At 43.2% G+C, this 22716-nt stretch overlaps 2 protein-coding genes across 18 annotated transcripts in view; both read left to right on the plus strand.

The window, feature by feature from the left end:
- Positions 1-2657, plus strand: part of Usp12-46 (Ubiquitin-specific protease 12/46) — a 28346-nt gene extending 25689 nt beyond the window's left edge. For 2 of the 3 annotated variants that reach the window (XM_086837012.1, XM_086837013.1), the window contains exon 3: positions 1035-2657. In XM_086837012.1, coding sequence (XP_086693138.1) covers positions 1217-2497 — 1281 coding nt within the window. In that variant the 5' untranslated portion in view covers positions 1035-1216 and the 3' untranslated portion in view covers positions 2498-2657. Of the gene's footprint in view, positions 1-802; positions 942-1034 lie in introns of those variants that run through there. The other variant, XM_020944024.2, reaches the window with a different exon arrangement.
- LOC110177333 (uncharacterized) overlaps positions 1-21324 on the plus strand; it is a 47050-nt gene extending 25726 nt beyond the window's left edge. For 2 of the 15 annotated variants that reach the window (XM_086837009.1, XM_086837010.1), the window contains exons 3-8: positions 14223-15106; positions 15248-15818; positions 15882-16071; positions 16814-19372; positions 19533-19880; positions 19937-21324. In XM_086837009.1, coding sequence (XP_086693135.1) covers positions 14243-15106; positions 15248-15818; positions 15882-16071; positions 16814-19372; positions 19533-19880; positions 19937-19958 — 4554 coding nt within the window. In that variant the 5' untranslated portion in view covers positions 14223-14242 and the 3' untranslated portion in view covers positions 19959-21324. Of the gene's footprint in view, positions 1-8410; positions 9005-11325; positions 12374-14222; positions 15819-15881; positions 16072-16813; positions 19373-19532; positions 19881-19936 lie in introns of those variants that run through there. The other 13 variants (XM_086837006.1, XM_086837008.1, XM_086837004.1 and 10 more) reach the window with 11 other exon arrangements.
- Positions 21325-22716: the final 1392 nt, after the last annotated feature.

Genomic DNA, 22716 nt, shown 5'->3' on the forward strand with positions numbered 1-22716 from the left:
TAATCGTAACTGTAAGACTGCAGCGGAAACCGCTTTGGCTTTTATACTATTCTCGGCGAGCGTTGAATGTGGAGCTTGAAGCGTGGAGCGAGTGCATCGGCGTGGCACACGACCGGCACCCGTCGTTGCGTAGCTTGCGGAATTTTCCCCATCGAACAGTTCATAGAAAAATCACCGAACTGTCGTCCAATTACAATCCATAAAATTGACACTATATTTAGCCCTTACCGTCATCTCTGGCCCCAAGTCTAGACATCGGTCCAATTCAATTCACGGTGTAAACGAACCGGCCTCCCATGAAATTAATACCAAATGGGCGGGGCTGCTGATTCACACAGATGTTTGCATATGTTTAAGATCGGATTACATGAGAATACTCAGCATTTTCGTGATTGATTCACACTTTTGGACTTTGGGGCGCCATAAATATTTTTATGATTATTCCAAAATTTGCAAGCTCATCGTGAGTTGGGGAACCAAAACTGAGGAAGTAACCTATTCCGAAATATAATTTATACTTTGGGTAGTTTGTAAAGTTGTGGGAAATATCTAGAAATTAATATTTAACTAAAGCACCTCCTAATATATATAAGAAATCTTTGAAATTGTACCAACTTCAATGCCTATTTTAAAAAATGTATTCGAAACATCTTTTGATTTGTGATTTTAAGAATGATTATTTTCTCAAAAAACTCACAATATAAATAAATTGTGCAAAAACTTATATGTACTTGAACGTAAAACACTTTTGTTTGAAAATAATTTTCGAAAGGGGATATATAAGAGTTGAAACTTTGAAGATCTTCATTTGCTTTTCCTTACGCATTTTAGTTATTACAATTGTTTGCTTAGTTTTTAGTGTCGCAAAGATTAAAATTCAAAAGACTTTAAAGATATCAAATCAAAGTAAAGCAAAAGACTACACTAAAAATGAAAGCAACGTAAATATTAAAAAAAATATTAATTTTAATTTCTGTTTGTGTTATGCGAAGCAAACTCACGTGTATCCCCTCTTCAAAATTATTTATTTTCAGACAGTGTAAAAGTGTTTTGCGCCTCTGCCCCCCTTCAAAGTATAGGGAAAGCATAAGTCTAATAGGCCCAAACCAAATGCTCTAACCAAAGACCGCGCTCCCGACGAACCCCGGCGAACACCAAAGCAACCACGGTGTGGTCATTTCTTTACCGGTGCGCCGCTGCAGCTCCTGGTGCCGGCATGGGCGCCAACGTCTCGCAGCTGGAGCGGGAGATCGGCTCCGACCTGTTTCCGCCCAACGAGCACTACTTCGGGCTGGTTAACTTTGGGAACACCTGCTACAGCAACTCGGTGCTGCAGGCCCTATACTTTTGCAAGCCCTTCCGCGAAAAGGTGCTCGAGTACAAGGCCAAGAATAAGCGGCCCAAGGAGACGTTGCTCTCGTGCCTGGCGGATCTCTTCTACAGCATCGCCACCCAGAAGAAGAAGGTCGGCTCCATAGCGCCCAAGAAGTTCATCACGCGGTTGCGCAAGGAGAAGGAGGAGTTTGACAATTACATGCAGCAGGATGCGCACGAGTTTCTCAACTTTCTGATCAATCACATCAATGAGATTATTCTGGCAGAGCGGAATGCGGGTCCCGGCAATGGAAACACCAAGGCCAGTGGTAGCCATGGGGCAGCCACTCAACCCAGTGCCATGGCCAGCAGCATAGCCAGCAAGTCCAGCTCCAACTCAAACTCCAATTCCAATTCAACGTCGAACTCCAACGGGAATAGCAGCAACTCCACGGGTTCGTTGAATGCCACCACAAGTGTGTTGGATGCCAGTGGAAGCCTTACGGCCACCACAACGCCCGTGACCACTGGAAGCGGTGGCAATGGGACCAATGGGGCCAACTCGGAGCCCACCTGGGTGCATGAGATCTTTCAGGGCATACTCACCTCAGAGACGAGGTGCCTCAACTGTGAGACAGTGAGCAGCAAGGATGAGAACTTCTTTGACCTGCAGGTGGATGTGGATCAGAATACTTCGATCACGCACTGCTTGCGTTGCTTCAGCAACACGGAGACCCTGTGCTCGGACAACAAGTTCAAGTGCGACAATTGCTGCAGCTACCAGGAGGCACAGAAGAGGATGCGGGTGAAGAAGCTACCCATGATCCTGGCCCTGCATCTGAAGCGCTTCAAGTATATGGAACAGTTTAATAGGCACATTAAGGTTTCTCACAGGGTAGTCTTTCCGCTGGAATTGAGGCTCTTCAACACCTCGGATGATGCTGTGAATCCGGACAGGCTTTACGACCTCACCGCTGTGGTCATTCACTGTGGATCGGGACCGAATCGGGGTCATTACATTAGCATTGTAAAGAGCCACGGTCTGTGGCTGCTCTTCGACGATGACATGGTGGATAAGATCGAAGCTTCTACCATTGAAGATTTCTACGGTCTCACCTCGGACATCCACAAGTCCTCGGAGACGGGCTACATACTGTTCTATCAGTCGAGGGACTGTGCCTAGGCCAACTTCTTGTGTTGACTCCCCTTCGTAGTTGCTAAGTTGAAAGTGGTCAGTTTTCCTGAACGAAAGATTGTTAGAGCTAAGCCAATATTTTATGTCGTTTACTATCTACTCAAAGCCCATAATACGCTGATAATCAATAAAGATGATAAATAATTCAGTGGCGCTTTGTCTAGGTCATGGAGCCTTGGTGGCTGGATTTGGATGATGCGGTTCACTCAACCCACTCACTCACCTGGGGGCTTGCCAGCGAGCGCACGTAAACAAATGTGCGATTTCCCGCACCAAAGTAGTTTCATTGTGGGCCCAAAGCTCTGGTAATTTACGAGTATTCATATGTATCTGTGGACGACCGGTCGTCGCCGCTTAGATAACCGCTTTGGCGATCACTGGATTTCATCAGAAATCCCCTCTCGCCGAAGCGAGCCATCGAGGGATGGGGGACTGAGGGACAACCCAGGTGGTCGTCGCTAATTGCCATCTTCTGGATACCTGTGAGGTGCCGAGGTTAGTCACTTTTGCCACACAGCACGTGAGACATGGGCGATATAAGTTGATAGAATGCAAATCCCAGACGATCTGTAGCATAAATCAAGCTCCTACAGTTGCTTGGAGTTTTGTGATAGTTACTTAACCGATTATATCTAAAGTGACCCATTTGGATGCAGTGAATCCGGTTAGAACAATATAATATTATCGTAGGTAAACGAAATACTTGTGCCTCGTGCGTGTCGTAATGGAATAATAAGCAATAAAGTTTCAGATACATTTTAAAGCATTAGACAAGATCGGGGATTTCTAAAAATATTAATGACCCCTTTTTTAGTTAGGGAAATTTTTAATATTAGGCAATAATGTAAAACCAAGTATGAGTTGGGATTACATAAACACAGATGCAATCTTATGAATAAAATCCTTTAAAGGAAAAATGAGTCTTGTTATTGATTAAACTTTCGAAACACTTAATTATTACAGTATATATATTAAATTACAGTCATCTTATCATAATGTTGTTAATTAATCTTACAAATACTTTAACCTTTTTATTTTATATCACTATTTCTTGCTGAATTCTCTTATGTTTCTGCTGCATTATCCACAAATTTATGCATATATAGATAATGCCAATAGCTTTCACATAAATAAATTTCCTTCCGAATAGAGAGATGGAGAAAACCCATCTCTTACCTGCCTGAAACTGACAGTTTTGATGGTTATGCAAGAGCAAAGACTTGGCAAGTCACTCACGACGATGCAACGGAGTTTCAATTTTTATGTTTTTCAATTTGTGTAATTTTCAAGGCTCTCTTGGCCAGTTATCTATGCATTGGCAAATGACATCGTTAGGCAACGCCAATCCCACGGAGAGATGGCAATGTGCGGCCTGAAAAACAGGTTCATACTAAAAGTGCGCCTGGAGGCATATTTATGGGTTTTCTTAATGACGTATGTTAAGCGTGGTAAAAAAAATATGCATTTGACTTGGCTTTTAATTGATTGGTTGTGGTTTACAGTTGCAACCGAATTGGTCAGCCGCAAACCTTTGATTAATTGTTTGTTAATTAATATTTATTATTTACCTACAGGTTAGAGTGTTTTATATAAAAGATCAAGTGGAAGATCAAAGGGGTTATTCTAATAAAAGATGTATTTACATACATGATTGTTTAATTGATAAAAGTAGCAATAAAGGAACTCTGTAAATATGATTGTTTCTTTATAATTCTTTGGTGTATTTTTATAAACTTATTAAAAGTCTCTTAAAACTCTATAATTTGGTAAAAAACATTTAATACATGCTCCTCTTGATTTTACATATATCCATTTTGCTTTATTGATGTGTGTTTTTTGTTACATTTATCCGTCCTGTCATTGAAAACATTTAGTAATTTGTTCGCGGACAAGCGTTAAACACCATTGACGAGTGCCAGATGAAGCGTGAAGATCATCGGGATCAGAGATCGGGGATCGGGGATTGGGAATTGGATCGGAGATAGTTGCACGCATTAGGTGACTATGTAGGCTTGCTTTTTGTCGCCTGTCACTTGACTCCATGGCGCGTGTTGCACTTGATCGATCGGTTTTATCTTATGGAGCGAGTAGACTATTCCGCATTTTATGGATCGGCAATTACGCATGATTTCGACTTTCACTTTATGACAAGAAAAACCTCATTTGACGCTATTTCTTTGAGCATGTGAAATATGTCTCGTATTTGCTGCGTGTGTATCTGGCTTTTCGAGTTGTTTTTTTAAACGAATTAGGGATGGTCATCGAAAAGATATATATCGGGTAGAAATTTGAGAAATATAGCAAAAAATTCGATATATTATTATTATATTATATGAACTTTAATCACAATTTATGAATTTCTCCTCATTGACAATGATTTGCATTGAAAGAATCTTGATATCACTAAATTTCTTTGCCATCCCTAAACCAAATCGATACAAATGCCAGTTGACATTTGACATATTGCCGGTGTCAAGGTCTGTTGGAAGAAACATCTGAGGAATCAGTGGTAGCAGCAGGAACACATCGATGTGGCTGTCATGTGGCCATGTTGCAACATATCTTTAGTCTCCTCCCATCTGTCTTGGGTTTCTGTGTTGGCCCGATTGTGAAATTGTCAATATGTTTTTATACATCCCGCTGTTTTTTGTTATTTTTGTTATTTTGTTGTCAAACTAGGAAGTTATTCGCTGCTGTTTTGTGAAATCGAATCAGCTTTCTGGGCTAAACCAAGCGAGAAATGTAAATTTGGTTCCCCCTCACTGACTTTCTCACTTTGAAAACCGAGCCTCTTTCGAAGTCTGTTCTTCGGGGCTGAGTAAACAGAGTGGAGTCCTCCATGCCCGTCTTTAATTAGCTCACATTGCCACATGTGGCGTTCTGGAGCAGCACCATGAAGAGAACTGACGACGACACCCTTTCCCTTTTACCCTTTGTTCTTTCACAAAGATCGCCGGAGATTTGTCATCGAGGGACTGACATAATTACGGCCTGTTAGGAAATGAAATATCCCATTAAATATTCTAATATAATATTTGCTTCTCGTGCTGGAAGAATGATAAATGACCAGTGGAATTAGACATTAGGGTATCTTTCAGTGGAAAGATATCGGGTAACATGATAGCTGAAAGGTTTGATTTAACTTTATTTGGAGTTATTTCGAATGCTTTAAGTTTATTAACCCGATTGGAATATGTTATAAATCTGTTTTTCATTCATTATAAAGAAAATATTATATATTTCATTCATCTAAAAAGGTAAAGTCATACTTCAAGATACTAGTATTGCCACAAGCCTTATTAGCGGGATATTTTTCTAAAGTAGTTATGGTAATTTTATTCTAATTAAATAAATCCGATAAATTTCCTTTTATTATGACAAGCTAAACAAATAATCTGATTTATTATAGAAGATAAACCCCCATAATTAACACGGATTACATATTGTGGCTGTGCTTATTTATTTTCATGAATTTAAGTAAATTATAATTGTTATTTAATACATTAACAACTGATGCTTAACGTGCTTAAATTCTATGACTATCTTAGAGTATTTTTCGCTCATTTTTTCCTATTGCGTCTTGGTTTTGTGCGCAGAATTTTTCGCGCAGCATGGGATGAGATGCGAATGATGACCTGGCCAGGGAGCAAAGTGCAGCTCCCGTTTTGGGGAGCAGAATACTATACAGATATATATATATATAGGTATATATAGGGATAAGGATGGACCCACCGCAAGGAACTTGAAACCGCAGTTTGTTTACTTTGCCAACCTATTTATATGCAAGACGACGCACTCGTGCGGGAGGTCAAGCAATCCATAAGATACTCACCCATTATCCCAGGGTGGATTGGATTATTTCATGCTAATTTTCCGTGGCCACAATTGGATCAGCAGTTGGGGGCATGGCCCTGCCAGTAAATAGATTTGACTTACTTGACTTTGGAGGAAATCAGTGGATGAGTCATGGCGGCGGGGGAAAAGCAACTAAATTCAATTAGAATCGAGGCGGCATCGATCAATACGGAAAGTGAAATTCCGGACTTCACCTAAAAGTATGCCAGGCATTCCTGAATTCCTCCCATCATCCACTGAATTTTAATTATATTGCTCTGGCTCTCTTATTGCGATCGAGGCTGCTGTGTGTCTGGTATTTTAATTTATGGATTATAAGCACAACCTCTTCCCATTGCCCTGCCCATTTTTCCCCCTTTCATCGTCCACTCAAATGGCATCCGGGCGGACTTTTGAAGCCGACAATAATTAATTGAAAAATAAAAGTCAAAGCCTCAAGAGTTGCTGATAATATATGTATATACGACAAGTTTACTATTTGTTTTGTGTTTGCGCTCCAGAGAAATGTGTATCTGTGAAATATACTCTTTCGCAGATACGTGTAAACAAGCCAATTGTTGTTCATTGAAAGTGATATTTTGTTTTTCTCTCTTTTTTTGTTTGTTGTGGATTCCGTGCATGTTTTTGCGGTTGATTGAATTAGCATGGACTAATACAAAAACAGCTGATAGATGAATGGGTCTTGGGGTTATATAGTCACCGGATAGGCATTCATTTACAGGGTGTCTGCGATGATTATTTAATGTATGCAACTCATTCATGCCCTGCCATTGTCTCCGATTTGGGATCTCAAGAGGAGGGGAAAAATTTATGTGCATTTATAATAGTTTTATTGGGAAAATGTAGTACGCTCCACTGGCTCGATCGCCTGTTTGTAATTGTTAATGAGCACTTGTGCTGCTCCCCCTCGAACCTCGATTCCGATTCTCTGATATAGTTTTATGTTCTTGGTGTTTAGTTTCAAGTGCCTGCCGCTTCGAGGGAGACATCTGCCCTTTGTTGCTGCGGCACGTGCACAGACCTCCGAGTATCTGGGAATTTGATCTTCATCCTGCCGGAAGCCTCTTCTCCAGATCCCTTCTCCCTCGCTTGGATGTGGTGGAGGAAGGACTGTTTATTTGGCCAGACAAAGTAGGCACTTGGTTTTCCACTTGAGCAGCTTCATTAGTTGAGGAGATAAATCAAAATTCTCAGTTGATTTACTTCCCAGATGGCCAGTGCCTATTTGTAGGATTTATGGCTGTAAAGGGATATTTTTGTATATTATAAAAGTTAAATCGATTTTGAATTCCTATTTAAAATACTTTTGGTCTTTTATGGTTCTCTTATCAAGTTGAAACTCCGATTATACTTATCTTTTGTTTGAATGATTGCGATTTAAACAGAAGAATATAAATAAGTACTATCTTTTACTATTTATTTATGGAACTTTTTTGCTATTATTTAAACTTTGATTCAATTAATAAAGTTACGACTTATAATGTACAGTGCGTAATGAAAAATACAACTTATTTTGTACAGTACCATAATGTATAGTACAATTTAAGTCGTATCTTTATCAATTTCGTGTATCCGTAATGATATTTTCTTAGGAGAACAGTAGATATATTTTATTATTAGCCAAACAATATACATTTTATTCTCTGATAAATATTATTAACTATGATTTGATATACAAATCAGTCATTAAGGATTTAAAAGCTCATAAAAGTATACAATGATATATTTCAGTATTACCAATTATTTAATTAATGAGTAAATTAACTTCATACAACCATAATACGTTCACTTACTTAAATAATATCTAAAAAAACTGAAACTTTCCTCTTTTGTTTGGTGCAAATCCCTGCGTATCCTTGTGTGTCCTGCATGAGTAATCGGCGTCCGTCTGGATGGCATCCATCGGATTGCACTTGCCGCTCGCGACGCAGATTGCGCCCGTATCCGTATCCGTGAAGTTTGTCGCTGTCCGCTCTCGTTTTCACATTTTCACATTTTCCCTTTTCATCTCTTTTTTATTTTTGGGGTTAGCTGAGGCTCTCCGCCGCTGCAGCACATTGTATAATGTTCCGTGCGATACTTCGTGCGTTTTCGGGCGCTTTTCATTCTTCGCCACGCCACTGAGATACACCCCGAAGATACTCTGGGAGGCGCCCTCTCACAGATACACTCGCACACTCGCACACACACTCGGGACACTCGGTGGCAAAGCAGGGAGCGAGGTGGTCGCTTTGTAGCCGTCGCCTCGGCTCGCTCGCCAAACGAATATATTTTCAGTTTCAGTCAGTCGTCTCCTTGGGCTGGTGCAACTGTGAAAATGTGCGGAGCGTGTCGCCAGTGAAAGCCTTGATAATATTTTCCCCCTATATAATTTTTGTATTTTTTTCGTTTCGCATTTCGACCGATTTGTTTACGCGTTCGTCTATCGTATATACTCTGTGCCAATCAAAGTGAAATCACCGAAAAGAGCTTTAATTGTGCGTGGGCCCCAGGCTCATTGAATTATCTAAAAGATACAAAGATACTCAAGTGCATCTGCCGAAAAGTGTGTGTGTGTTTTTGTCTGATACGAACAAAGAAACTTGAGAAAGTTCTCTTTTATAAATTCTATGGGATTATCTAATACGCCATCGTTTCGTGGTAAAGTAACAAACATTTATGAGTTTTCTGCAGTCGCAATGAGATCACCTGTCGGCTGCATTAGTACCTGGCTACCTTATCTTATCACGCGAAAATACTTAGCTATGCCAAAAGAGTTTATTTATGCCAAATCGGAGCGTTCGACAGGCTGATAAGCAACTGCTACTGTCACCTGTCAGTGTCAGCTCTCTACGAATCTGTATCTGTATCTTTGCATCAGCATCTCAATCTGCAAATAGCTTTGACCTTTTGCTAAACCGAAAATACTTCCGCATCGATAGGAACACACATGCGTTGGATGATTTCGTAATTACACTATTGCCACAGCAAAGAAACACATTGTATCTGAAAAACTGCCACTGCAATTTCGCATCGCATCTTGTGGATACATTTTGCTGGGGCTTCGCTGGCTCATTTAATTGGCGGGCATGGAGTTTTTCCGCTGGCAATGTAGGCCAACAAGTACATTGAACTAAGCCAAAATGTGTTTTTATTCTTTAGAAAGAAAATAGTTTCTCCTTTTGGGGAGGAGGTTGGAGGATTGGAGTTGGAAGTACTCTCCCCCCTTGAAAAGTTCACAATGTGATTGAACCTGTACTCACGTACAGTGCACACCTTTGCTGCATCTTGGCAAGACTGTACTGTACTTGTTCTTTGGCATCGCATCATTTCATGCGCTGTTTATTTTTGCCAAAAGGTGCAAAGAGAAATCCAAATGAGTTGCGTGCAAAATCGAAACGCATCTGCAATTTCTTGCACAACTTGCCATTTTCACAGTGCGTTCGCATTGGCTTTTCTTCTTTCCGCTTTTCTTCTGTTTATGATTGCAAGAACTTCATGGCTGATGGCAAATACAAGGCAGCTGGAGCGTGGCCCACGGACAAGTTGCCGCTGTTTAAATGCTATATGCTATATGCTAAATGCTTCGATTCGAGAGCACTCCTTCTGGGTTCTTATTTTTCTGGCCAGCTGCCAGATGTGGTGGGAAGCCGCTTTGGCATTTTCCCCGAGCAGGTCCTTGGTGCGCCTGAGCACTCCACGGTGGCACTCGACCCGTTCTACTCTGACTTTCCCTTTCTCGATATTAGCCTCACAGTCCTGTAGGGTTTTTCCTTCGCCTTCTTTTATATATATATTTTTTGCAAGCAATGCGCATTTTCCTCCCCAGTGGGTGGCAGCCATTTTGTGCTCCTTTGTCTGGAAAACATACACCAGGGAAAATCCTTTACCTTAAACTAAAGGTATATAGAAGAAGCTACGTTTTTACATGCATTTAATGTGAATATAATCTAAATTAGTTAAATATAGATTTCCTAGTAAAGATCTAAAGTATTTTCAAACTTTTTTAAGGTCCAAACTTAACTTTTATAGGGTTTAGTTCTTTAAAAATTCGATCATTCGATCATTCAATTATAATCTTAAAGAGCAGTACACTGTTTACTAGTCTCTTTTTATGCCAAACATAAAAGCAATCGTTACTAAGAAATTTCGTAAGTTAATTTTGAAAATGATTAGTTTTTCCTTCAAGACTTTTCCCAGTGTACCCAAAACAAGTAACAATTTTGGAGCAATCGTTGGGCGTGTCCAAGACAACTGCAAGTGTTATTTTCTGGTTGCATTTCGCAGACAGATAAAAGCATTATCTCGTTCGCTGATGTCAGGCATCAAATATGCAAGATATACTAAATAATAATCTCATTATGCCACAAGCACCTGGCCGATTTAAGAATTTGTTCCCCTCCCATCTTTTATTATTATTTTGGTTTTTTGGCAAGCTCATGTGCGCTCTAGATAGATTTCAATAGCAAACATTATGACACATGCCCGCTGTTGTTTGGCTGTCAAGTTAATAATAAACTTGGCTATGGTTTTTCTTTCGGACAGCGATTTAAATTTAGACACCTTTCTTAGCCATTTGGCCCGGTAATTTCGATTTGGCTCCAAGGCGAAAGTTCTGTTTTGGGAAGGACGGGCCATTTCCGTTGGTTATTTGGAGCTCTAAGTTTGGCCGGAAATGTTTGCGCATAAATTACTTTCCTAACGGTCTAAACGCCTTTGCTAACGAGCTCTGACTGTTGCCATTAACTGGGCAAAAAGGAATTGCATTTCGAGGTAAGACCTCCAAAATTCGTGGCTAGATTCTCCTTGTAGAACTGCAGTAGTTTTTGTTTATATGCCATTGTTATTGTGTCTTGGGTTAATTTTAGGCACAATTTCGTAGAAACTCCGCGTTAAAGTTTTACCAAAAATCATAAAAGTCTCGCGGCCGACTGCAGAAAACTCGTAAATTATTTTTATATGCTTCTCGTATCAACATTCAGACACAAAATTCAAAAACTTTTTGTGGCTGTACAGTGTATGGAACACACACTCAGTTTATATATATAACTTGTCGTATAGAGAGAGAGAAAACTTACGCATCGAGCATAACAACATTTATAAATAGCGGGAAAAACTACGAAGAAATAAAAATGAAAAGTGCAGCGTAGAAAACAAAATCGAAGCCGAGGAAATCCAAACAAAATGTGCAACCAATCAATGGAGTTGAACCCTTAAAAAAAAAACAACAAATATATATATATATATATCAAAAGAAAAAAAACACTAAAAATAAAGCGGAGACACTCTCAGAACTTGGCAACATCGCAGCGTTGGTCCGCAGCAGATTGGCCAAAAATAACCAGAAAAACGGCAGCATCAGTCCGTGCAACTAGATGTTGTTGCTGCTGCTCGCCTTCATCATGCGATTCGTAGACATTTCCAAGCGCTGTGCCGCCTGCTCCAGGGCCGGCATCGATTGCCCGCACAACGGCAGCGGCAACAGCAACAGCAACAGGGCCTGCTGGCAACATGTTGCCACTGCTGCAACAACCAGCAACAGCAGCAGCACCAGCAGCGGCTGTGACAGCAACAGCTCCTCCAAGGAGAACTACTATGTGCCGCAGCAGCAACATCGCCAGCGCAACAGCAACATTGGTGTGACGCCGCAGCAACTCGAGCAGATACGCTTCTATCAGCGCATGCAGCAGCAGCAGTTGCAGCTTCTGCAGCAGCAATTGATGCAACGGCGTCGCCTGCAACAGCAGTTGCGGGAACAGGGTGTGCCATCAGCAACATCCAAAGCAACTGCAACAACAACAACATCCGCGGGTCTCACCTGCAATCAACAGTATTTGCGGCAGCAACGTTTGCTGCAACAACAGCAGCAGCAGCGATATGTGGACCATAACAGCAACAGCAACAATGACAATGATTATTTGAACAACAACAATAATCTTAACAATTTGAATAACAATTTAAACAACATCAACAACAACAATTGGAATCACAACATTAACCAACAAAACAATGGAAATTTTGTCGGTCAAGGTGCGCTAAGTTGTTTAGTTTAAAATGTTAAGAAATACTTAATTTTAATGGGTTCCAAAACCGAAACCAATCTTTTAATATGCCCAGGTTTTCCCACACCATGAGATATATTCTAAATGATTAACGATTTTTTTAAGATGATCATGACTTATTCTTTAACTAAATGCTTCTAACTACTAACAAAAAAAAGGATACTTAAGCAATACCTTATTATAGAAGTCATATATATTTTAATTATCATTAAAACTATAAGTAATAAGAGTTATTGATTGAACAATTAATTATATTAAATCAGAATACATCTATAAGAAAGAATTCAATGAGCAAATAAGGTCTTAAATATAGATTTCATTTGCAGAAAATAATTATCACTCAATATTTTCATTAATCAAATATCAATCAAAGAAATTATATGATTGATTTTTCAAATTCTGCTTTAGTTATGCCAATAAAAAAGTATTTAAATATTATTTTAGCTTAAATCAACTTAGTCTGGGTTTAGCTTTAAATATTTGTCCTCGCCAAAAAGCATCGTCAGCATTGTTTCTTTTTCTCGTCTCTGCCTTGAGACGCAGCCTCTTTAGCTTTATCTCGAGACGGGCTTTTTGTAATTTCAATTAACTTTAATTGAGCTCCAGAGAGGCCGACTTGGACTTGGGCATGGCCATTGATCCGATGCCCAACCCTCCCGGCATGAGAAGCTACATACATGCATCCACAGTTACACACAAAATGCATTAAAATCATTTTATTTGTCTGTAATCTTGCGCTGGCCCAAATATGAAATGACTTTCCATTTCATATTTTTGTATTTTCTAGAGAAGAGTGAGAGGATGAAAGATAGCTGGAGATGCAGATGGAAATGAGGGGACAGAGGGAAAGCCATGTGCTGTAGCTTTGCCACTTGTCGTTCCCTCTGTCATCGGGGTAGTGGAAAATCTTTTGAAACACATATATAATCCCTTGCGTCTGCACTTGCTGGGAGGTTTGCCTTTCTCCCCCTTTCTAGACTCCCAACTTCTTTTGTTTATAGCTTTGGGTCTCATTTTAAATTTAAATTCCGTCCTCGATCCCGATGCGATATTGAGTTGCATAAGGAATGAGGAAAACTGGAAAACTGCAATCGATGGCAATGCGGTATAACTAAACGTTGAATTACCGCCCTGAGACATGCAATACCATCAAGTTTAACCTTTAATTGCCGCTGGTTGGCAGACAGGCGTTGCATGTTGAGGAAAATGTCACATTTTCCAATTGAACTTTTCTTTTTTTGGGCGATGCCTGGCACGATCCTAGGTGTTGTCTCGTAAAAATCTCTCAAACGTATAAAAATAATTTTTACAACTTTTACGTTCTGACATCGAAAAGACACCAAAGATAGCGAGCAGTGTCATTCTGATTTGCTAGACCAGGGCAGGGGTGTCGTAAAAATTAATTGAAACACGCCAGTCAACCTCCCCTGTCAGGTTTTACGGCTCCAAAATGTGTGGCACGCTAATGTCCATTAGGGGGGGAAAGTGCCGCCCGGTGGAGAGTGCAAATGGAAATGGGGATAGATCATTACCTGGAGTTAGTTTCACTTCGATGCTTCCGCTGGCATCTTAATTGAGCCAAGTTCAGTGTCAACGTTGATTAGCCAATTAACATTGTGGAAGGGAGGAGACTGGCAGGGATTATCGATAAGGTATTTTATTCAGTGAACTAAGTCGTTAAACATTGAAGAAGAAGGTAATCCCTTCATTTATCAGAACTATTTATAAGTACAGATGCCTATTACCTACTCTCATTATTGATAAAACTTTCTTTTATAATTTTATCTAACTTTCAATGTTCTTTTTAACTTTTTCAGGACCCAAACTTCGACGTGGCATGACAGAATTCTCAACAAACAACGATCACAGCAAACCGCATTTCACCGCATCTCAGCAGAAACCGCTCCAGAACTCACCCATCCACCAGCAGTCATTTGCCCTAACAAATCCCAACTCTCATCCCCATCTGCTTCAGCGCTTGGCCCAACAGCAACAACAGCAACATCAACATCATCACCATCATAATCAGCAGCAAAGACCACATCAGTTCCAGCAGACCCTGCCCTTTAGCCAGTTACAACACCACAACGGCAACACAACGGCTGGCCACATTCTATCCGGATCGGGATCGGGTTCGTTGCCACATACCCCGCTCAGCTACCGGAATCCCCTGAACAGTCCCAGCAACGGACCGTTCGGCAACACGGCGCAGACGACGGCAACGACGACGATTGGGAAGCGGTATCAGCAGCAACAGCTGACCGATCGCCTGCTGCAGCAGCAACATCTGCAGCAGTGCCAGCAGCAGCAACTGCAATCGCTGGGCAGCGATGCGGAAGAGGACGCCGCCGGCGAGGAACTGAGCGAGGAGAGCCTCAAGCAGAATGTGGCCATTGTGCTGAGCAACTTGGATCGCTACAATAACGCCTTGCGAAGCATTATACTGAATGAGCAGGTGAGCAGCCTGATCAGTCCCAGCAGTCAGTCGGGCAGCCTCTTCCTTGGCGAAGAAACGGGCAGCCTGCTCTACTGCGACAACAACAGCAACGAGGAGGATCTGGTGGGCAATAGGAAGCTCCAGGGCAACAATAACTTTGTGCTGGGCAAGATGGCAGCCACACCGGAATCGGATTACAACAGCAATGCCACCACGCCAGGAGGTCGCAGCAGCAGCGAACAGCAACAGCAGCAGCAACTTGGGGTAGGTGATGCTAGGATGCTTTGTGGTGGTGGCGGGATGCGGGATACTACTAATGGCGGTGGCGGTGGGGGTGGCGTCAACAATCTCAACTGTTCGCTGGCCTCGTCGCACGACTTTACTCACGACAATTCCGATTACCAGTGGTTCCTGGACTACGGCTATCGAGATGGCTGTGGCGGGATGCAGCGCAGCGTGCTAAGCTCCCTCTCGGCCTCGTACAATGCCATGGGTGATCTCATCTACTACGAGGATCTGGCCAAGAACTTGGACGCCAACCTGGCCGAGGTGGATATGGAGAGTTTCCGGGCCGAGGATATACATTCCCTGCTCTCGCAGCTGCCTGCCTACTGCAAGAGCCTGGGTGGAGCCAATAGTCGTCTGCAGCAGTCGTTGCTCCTCCAGCAGCAGCAGCAACAACAGCAGCAGCAACAGCAGCAGCATCAGTTGCAGCAGCAACAGTTGTTGCACCACAGCAACATGATGCCGCACAACATGTCCCAGACGTCGACCACCTCCACCAACGAACTGATCGACAACTCCTTCTGCAAGTCGGAGTTGCTTTTCTCGCCGGTGCGGGAGTCGCACATCTCGGTGGATTCGCTGGACATGGATGCCTATCCGGACGATGGGGAGATCATACTCACCTGCAATAAGGACAACTACACCATAGCCTTCGAGGGCAGTGTCCTCTACTCAGACGACAGTTTCTACGGTTAGTATATAGTGTTTTTTACTGGGAAATAATGTATTAAAAATTGTTAAATTGATATTACAGCGGAACCTAGTGAAATTGCAGCCAGAAATAAACAGAACTGCATCAACTTGCACAGCAATCTGGATGACATTGTGAAGCGCAACAAGGCCCTGGAGGTATCCATGTCGCGATCAGCCCAGGCCTTCCAACCACTCTGCCCCATGTCACCCAAAGGACAGGCAGCTATAGCCGCAGCTGCCAAGCTACAGAGGTCTGTTTAGATTCCCAATTTCCACATACACAAGCCGCACAAGATTCGCACAAAAACCTAAGGATTGGTTGCTGCCAGGAAGAAGGGGTTTCTTTGAACAACAGAAAGATATATAATAACTATTTTCAATATGGTTTCAGTTAGCTGAAAGAAGAATTTAAAGTTTGATAGAAGACAGACGAAAGAATTATCTAAGAGTTTATATGATGAGATAACTAAAAGATAGAGAGATTGTCCCGCTTCTGGCAGCGGATGCTGTAGATTCTGCCTCCCCCTTTCCTGGCAGTCCGCTCTCATTGCAGCCGCGTGGGGTCATTTCAATTGAATTCAATTTAGTTCCATTTGCCTGCCCGACTGCCAGCTGAGTATTAACGTATGGGGGGGAATTTCAACTTGGAACTGGGACTTTTTGCTGTATATTCCACGCCGGCATATGCCAACCTTCAAGGGCTTAACGTTGCGGGCCGGAAAAGTGGGTCGGTTTTGCGATCAGGCAAGTTAATCCGTAAAGAAAACCAATTATGGGTTTAGCCCAAGCAAAACTCATTCACAAACCGATTAGCGAGGACGCGAGGAAACCCGAAATATTATGCAAATAAACCCAATGCAGACGCCAGCAGGTAAAGGCAGCAACCAATCCGAAAACCCGCAATGCTTCCTACCTAAGAAAAAACCAAATTGAAAATACCTTCCGCCAACAAAATTGTAATCCCAAACGCTTGACGTGTCTCTTGTGGTAAAGACGCTCGTTATTCCTTGTTTCGCCCGCCCGCAGGTATCCCTCCGGGAACAACAACACCGAGACCATCACGATCACCCGGCACCTACCACAGTGCACGGTGCGGAAGAGCAACAGCCTACCGAATCTACAGAGCGAGGAATCAATGACCGGCAGTTGCTTGAAGGAGCAGCAGCAGCACCACCAGACGGAGGAGAGTGGCCAGCAGGCAGCTCCCCTGAATGTTTCCCAAGCGATTAGCACTTCCACCATGGAGTCGTGCAAGTCTAGATCTCGTAACCTGCTGCCCATGTGCCAGATGCCCATTTCCATTAGTGTGTCCGTTTCGGAGCGACTGCAGCATCAGGCTGACCAACAACAACAGATCCTGCCCAACCAGCAGGTCACACCCACATCCCAGCATCAGCAGTCGCAGCATCAGCAGCAGCACCACTCGCACCATCATCGCCACAAGCACCGCTGCAGTTGCTCCCAGGAGAGCCAAAACCTGCACATCTCCGGCTCAGCCTCCTCGGGCAATTCCTCCAATCCGCCGGCTTTCAATCTAGTCAAGTTGTTCATCAAACAGAAGAGCACCAACAGCAGCGGCGGCCAGGAGGATTTGGCCGTCCAGGCAAGTGCCCACACCTGCATGGACGTCTCCTCCGGCTGCTGGCCATCGAGCGATGCCGCAAGCTCAAGCAGCGGTTCCCTGGAGCAGCGTTTGCGCAAGAAGAGCATGAACGACTCTGGCAAGGGGTCGGCAGTGAGTCGCCACGACGAGGAGGAGCATCACTACCCGGAACCGGAGACTCCGCGACGCCAGTTAAGAAGCCGTTCGGAGGCCGTGTTCTATGACGATGTGGCCACCTCAAGCTCCACGGGATCACTCACAGCGACCAACTCACCGGCGCATCGTCGCCGCAGTATGCCGCTGAGGAATCCCCAGCTCTATCAGCTGGCAGCTCAGGTTTCCACAGGCAGCCAAATGTCCTCGGAGGCGAGTTCGGAGCAGTTAACTCAGGTGCCAAGGCGCTCGGATGCGGGTTGCGGGCCGAGCACGCGTCCCCTGTCCTGTGCCTCCAGCTCCGAGATGATCACGCGCTCCATGCAGACCTCCTGCGGATCTCTGAGCACCACCAGGAGCAGCCTGAGTGAGCGGTATCGCTGTGTGCCGCCCTCGTTCCTCGAGAAGCTCAACAATCTGGGTGAGGAGCGGCAGGCGCCCATTTACGTCATCTATCCAAACTATGCGTTGCCCGATCTCGGATTCGTGAAGACCAATGCCAGCACGGATGTGATCTTCTCGCCCTTTAACTACAAGATGACGCTGGACGGAGCGGCGGGCAGTGCCGGCGGCAGCTCAGGTTCCCTGAAGAAGCAGCAGCGCAGCAGCAGCCAGAGTGCGAGTGAGGATGAGATCCTGAAGACGTTGGACTATAAGCATGTCTCGGACTGGCAGTCACTGGCCACCTTGCTGCCGACGGAATATCGCCGGCGGTTGCAGCACATTCCAGAGGTGAAGCATCTGGTGCGGCAGTTGGACTCGGAGCTCTCGCAGCGTCCGCTCTTCTGTATGTCGCCGCCCATTCGGCGGAATCGTTCGCACATTTGCGACTGCGCCAAGTACTTCCAGGGCCAGACGCAGATGGACGAGGCCTCCAGTTCGGGATCCAGTCAGCAGCCCAGTTCCGGCTACCGCGGCTCGTCCACGCTGCTCACCGACTCCGAGTTGGATACGGATCCGCTGAAGCAGATGTATGTGTACCAATATGACCAGCAGCGCATGGACTCGGGCGTGGAGACGAGTCCGGGCAATCAGCCGACTCAGACACCGCCGCAGCCCATGCCCAGAAGTATTCTGCGCAAGGCACACTCGGCACAGGCGCGCTCAAAGCGCAATTCCATGATTGAGGCACAGCAGACGCAAAAGCTGACCAAGCTGGAGAAGCGACGCAGTCTGCAGGAGCCGCCGCATAACTATGCGATGGGCTCCAACGATGAGCTGGCCGACGTCTTCGAGGAGGAGGAGCACAGTCCACAGGTACAGCCGGTGAAGCAGCGGCTGTCCCGCAAGGATCTCGATGCCAGGGCTCGAGCCGAGAACTTCCTGGCCTCGCTGCCGCGTTCCGAACTGAAGCATTACGCAGAGATTGCGGCCATTCTGGAGTCTTCCGGCGAACAGGTGACCTACGATGCTGCCGCTCTCAAAAAGGAGGTTAGCCGGGTGCTTAGCCAGCAGAAGAAGGTGTCCTTCAACGATGAGGGTGCTGCTGCCGGCCTGCAGCCGCAGCATGCTCAGCGCTTTGCCACGCCACCAAATTCCCCCAACATTTCCGTGGCGGCACTGCAGCGACGCGAAACACTGGACGTGATGGAGCAGCGCAAGATCGAGAGCAATCGCTTTAAGCGTCTGCAGATCCAGTGGGAGCTGATGAGCAAGGACTCTAGCATGCTCAAGGAGCTGGCCAGCGAGGCGGCCACCAAGAGCGGCGGCTCCACGCCCACCTCGGCCAACTCGACGGGCTCCAGTTCGGCGCCCAGGTCGAGGATACCGCGACCAGTGAGCTACCCAGCGGGCAGGTCAGTATTTATATATTCTGTACTTCTATTAAAGTATTCGAAATTATTTGTTTGGAATTGTATTTTCTTTACAAAAATTTGATTTCTTTTCGTTTTTGGTGTACCATTTATTATTTTGCATGATGTTGCATTGATTATGTTCCTGGGATTCCCTGATCAGGAGTACCACGCCCACCTCCACACGAACTATTCCCGCCATGAGCACACCCTCGCCGGCTCGTGCCGCTGCCAACACACCCAAGACTGTCACTAAAAGCCACAACAAACCCGCTCTTGTCTCCTCCCCCCGCCCACACAGACTAACCAGTGCCCAGGAAGCAGCCAGTGGAGCCAAGATTAGCACCCGATCGCCCAGCAGAATGGTGCAACCGAAGCGTTATAGTCTGGCCGGAGCAACTACACCCACATCTGCCACACCGGCGTCGGGAAGGGCGCGTACCCCAACCAATCGAGTGGCGGTTACGGCGCCAAATACGCCCAAGCGTCAAGGTGTTGCCCAATCGCCCAGGTAAGTTGAGTTTTTAAGAAGTTAGAACCATGCAACTAATAATTAATCTATTGCAGACCCACCTCGAGAGTGCGTTGAGCGTCCACACGAGTCCAAGCGTCCAAGCGTCATCCCAATTAGTCAACGGCAGACGACAGACGGCGATTAGCAGCAAAAACCCCGAAAAAAAAACCAACATACAAGAGAACATATTCAACAAAACAAACAATGCAACATTGTAAAATTCTAGACTAAGGCTTTGTGTGCGGCTCGATTGCTTAGTCACTGTTTGGCCCGGAAAGTGATATTTAGATGGGAGAGCAGGGATCAGCAGGGATCAGCAGGGAGCGAGAACTGATAGCGAGATGTGTGTGCTGGTATCCTTTTTGATTGATTGATTTCATTGTCCTCATTTGCGGTAGCGCAGACAAAGTGCGAGAAGTAGCTAAATTTTCTCTTTTTTACCAAGTATATACATAATGAAATCTAAAACATATGCCAAGTACGCGTAAATTAAATAACAAATATTTTGATGTACATATACACATACAACACATATATATAAATGCGTAGATGCTTTGCTGCTACCCGAAACCCCACAAGAAACTGATACAAAAAGTGTATAAAATATTTTCTATACCCTATGCTAGATGGCATAGCATGGCATACAGTCAATACTCGATCGAGCTAACATACTACACAGATTACTTAAAGCATACCAAGCAGGAAAAGCTAAGCCCAGATACAATAATTGAAGAGCTCAAGAGCGGATCCAATCGATATTAGGCAATGTCTAAGCCCCCCGGGTGCATTAGAATAAATATATTTTGTTTTGCTTTTTTCATGCTCTCTCTCGCTGATCTGGAAATGAATTTTCCACATACCTATGGCCTTTGATGCATCACAGCAGCAGCAGCAGCAGCAACTGGTGTGTTTACTTTGCAGTCTTTGATTTTTAATTTTTATTCTGTCGCAAGCTCAAGAAAATCCCCAAATTGCTTTTTAAGCTGGAACTCTCTTTATTTCTTATTTGTAACGAGCTTATGCTGTTGAGCCCGACAGCTCAAGGTGATTTCAAATTGTACGATATATATATGTTAGCAGCCTACACTTACTTTTAATCTAACTCCTCCCCTTCATTTGTAACTATTTAATCAGTCTGTATGACTTAACTTTAATTGGTTATCCAACTGCTGGGAGACATCATTTAATTTGTAACTCATAAGCCTAAGTCAAGCACTCTTTTCTATCCTTAATTGTATAGCTAAACTACACTATTGTATTATCTACGAGCGGAAGAAACACATATTATAGAATTGCGGGAGAACTTGTATCACCAAATGGATATGCGGGGAGTATATATATTATGTATTAAACCGAAAACAAAACCCAACAAAAAAAATGTATAAAAATACAAAATCAATAAAAATATTAATAAACATGCAAAAAGTATTACAAAATATAATTTTAAGGCATTTTTTATTGCTCTTAGCGGTGTCCCTTAACTGCAGCGTAAAGATATTGAATTTGAAATGAAAATTGAAACTTGGTTGGTTTTACAGCGTTTCAACACTATTTTGCAATATTATTATATTAATATAATTTAGAAGATGTGTTAGTAGTAAAGAATTAACAGCTTTTAATTTTCCTTCTCTTTAATTGTTAAATTTTTAAACAGCAAAGGGAAGAATTTAAATTGACCGCGTAAAATGTAAAATGTAAAATATATTTCTGTTATACTGTAAATGTTAGCAAAGTCCTGTTGCTCTCAAACTATTTGCATGCTCAATTTTCACCTGCGTCTAAAACTGTACATGTTGTATAACAGTATGTTTATGTTTTAACAATTGTCTTAAAACTGTGGTGGGATTTTTTATTGATTTTGGTTTTTATTGCATGTTGCTTTCGCTTTATTTAAATACATATCCAATACCTCGTATGTTTATAAAATCAATTGTTTTTAACTTTTTTCACTTAATTAAAATAAAATAGGGCTATTTTTTATTGCAAATGTAAGAAACGGCGAATTACTAGAATGGTTAAATTCAAGTTGCATACTCAAAAGAAATATATACTCACAAAAAAATATTTAAAATATTTATATTGAATTTTTTAAATTATAAATTAATTCGCAATTTGCCAGGATTGTTTAAGTTTAAGAAATAATGGAAAACGTTACCTTGTTAAAGCTGCCATAGGAACGATCTAATAATTTGTAGAATAAAAAAATAAAGCTCTTCCATTTATTGACATATTTTCATCTAATTTAAAATATAGACATATTGTATTTTTCTAGAATTTCGATTTTAATTGTATAAAAATCAGGCGACTATTTCATATAGCTTCTATACAAATGATCGTTAAAGGTAAATAAAAATAACTGTGAATATAAAACTGTGACTGTAAGGCCACTGAATATCCGCTTCCGGAAACAAACGCACTACTTGTATGAGAGCACTTCCCTCGTTTTGATCGAACAGCCATGTTTGATTTTTTCAAAAGCTCTGCGCGTATAAGCTAGCTTATAAGCTCAGAGTCAGTTTAGCGGTGTTGTTCCCACTTAAGCTTTTAAAAACATCGAACTTATCGTGAATCGATCGTATCGATGTTTACTCTCTTTCCGGAACATCGATAGATCGATGTATCGGCCTGGCCCCAACTCCCACGCAGCTGCTGGAGGCAATAAAAATACACGAAACAGAACAAATCTCTGTGCGAAAAAACATTGCAGCGGTGCAAAGTGCAAGAAAACTACCATGGAAAGCCCAAGGGCAAGTGTGAAAAGTGCAGGAAAACGCCGATCCCCCGGAGTGAAAAGTGTAAACAAAGTGAGGGCAGCCGGCAGGCTGTCGTGTGT

This window comes from Drosophila serrata, unplaced genomic scaffold (assembly GCF_035046125.1).
Source record: "Drosophila serrata isolate PLE 108 unplaced genomic scaffold, ASM3504612v1 contig_295, whole genome shotgun sequence".
Classification (NCBI taxonomy): Eukaryota; Metazoa; Arthropoda; class Insecta; order Diptera; family Drosophilidae; genus Drosophila; species Drosophila serrata.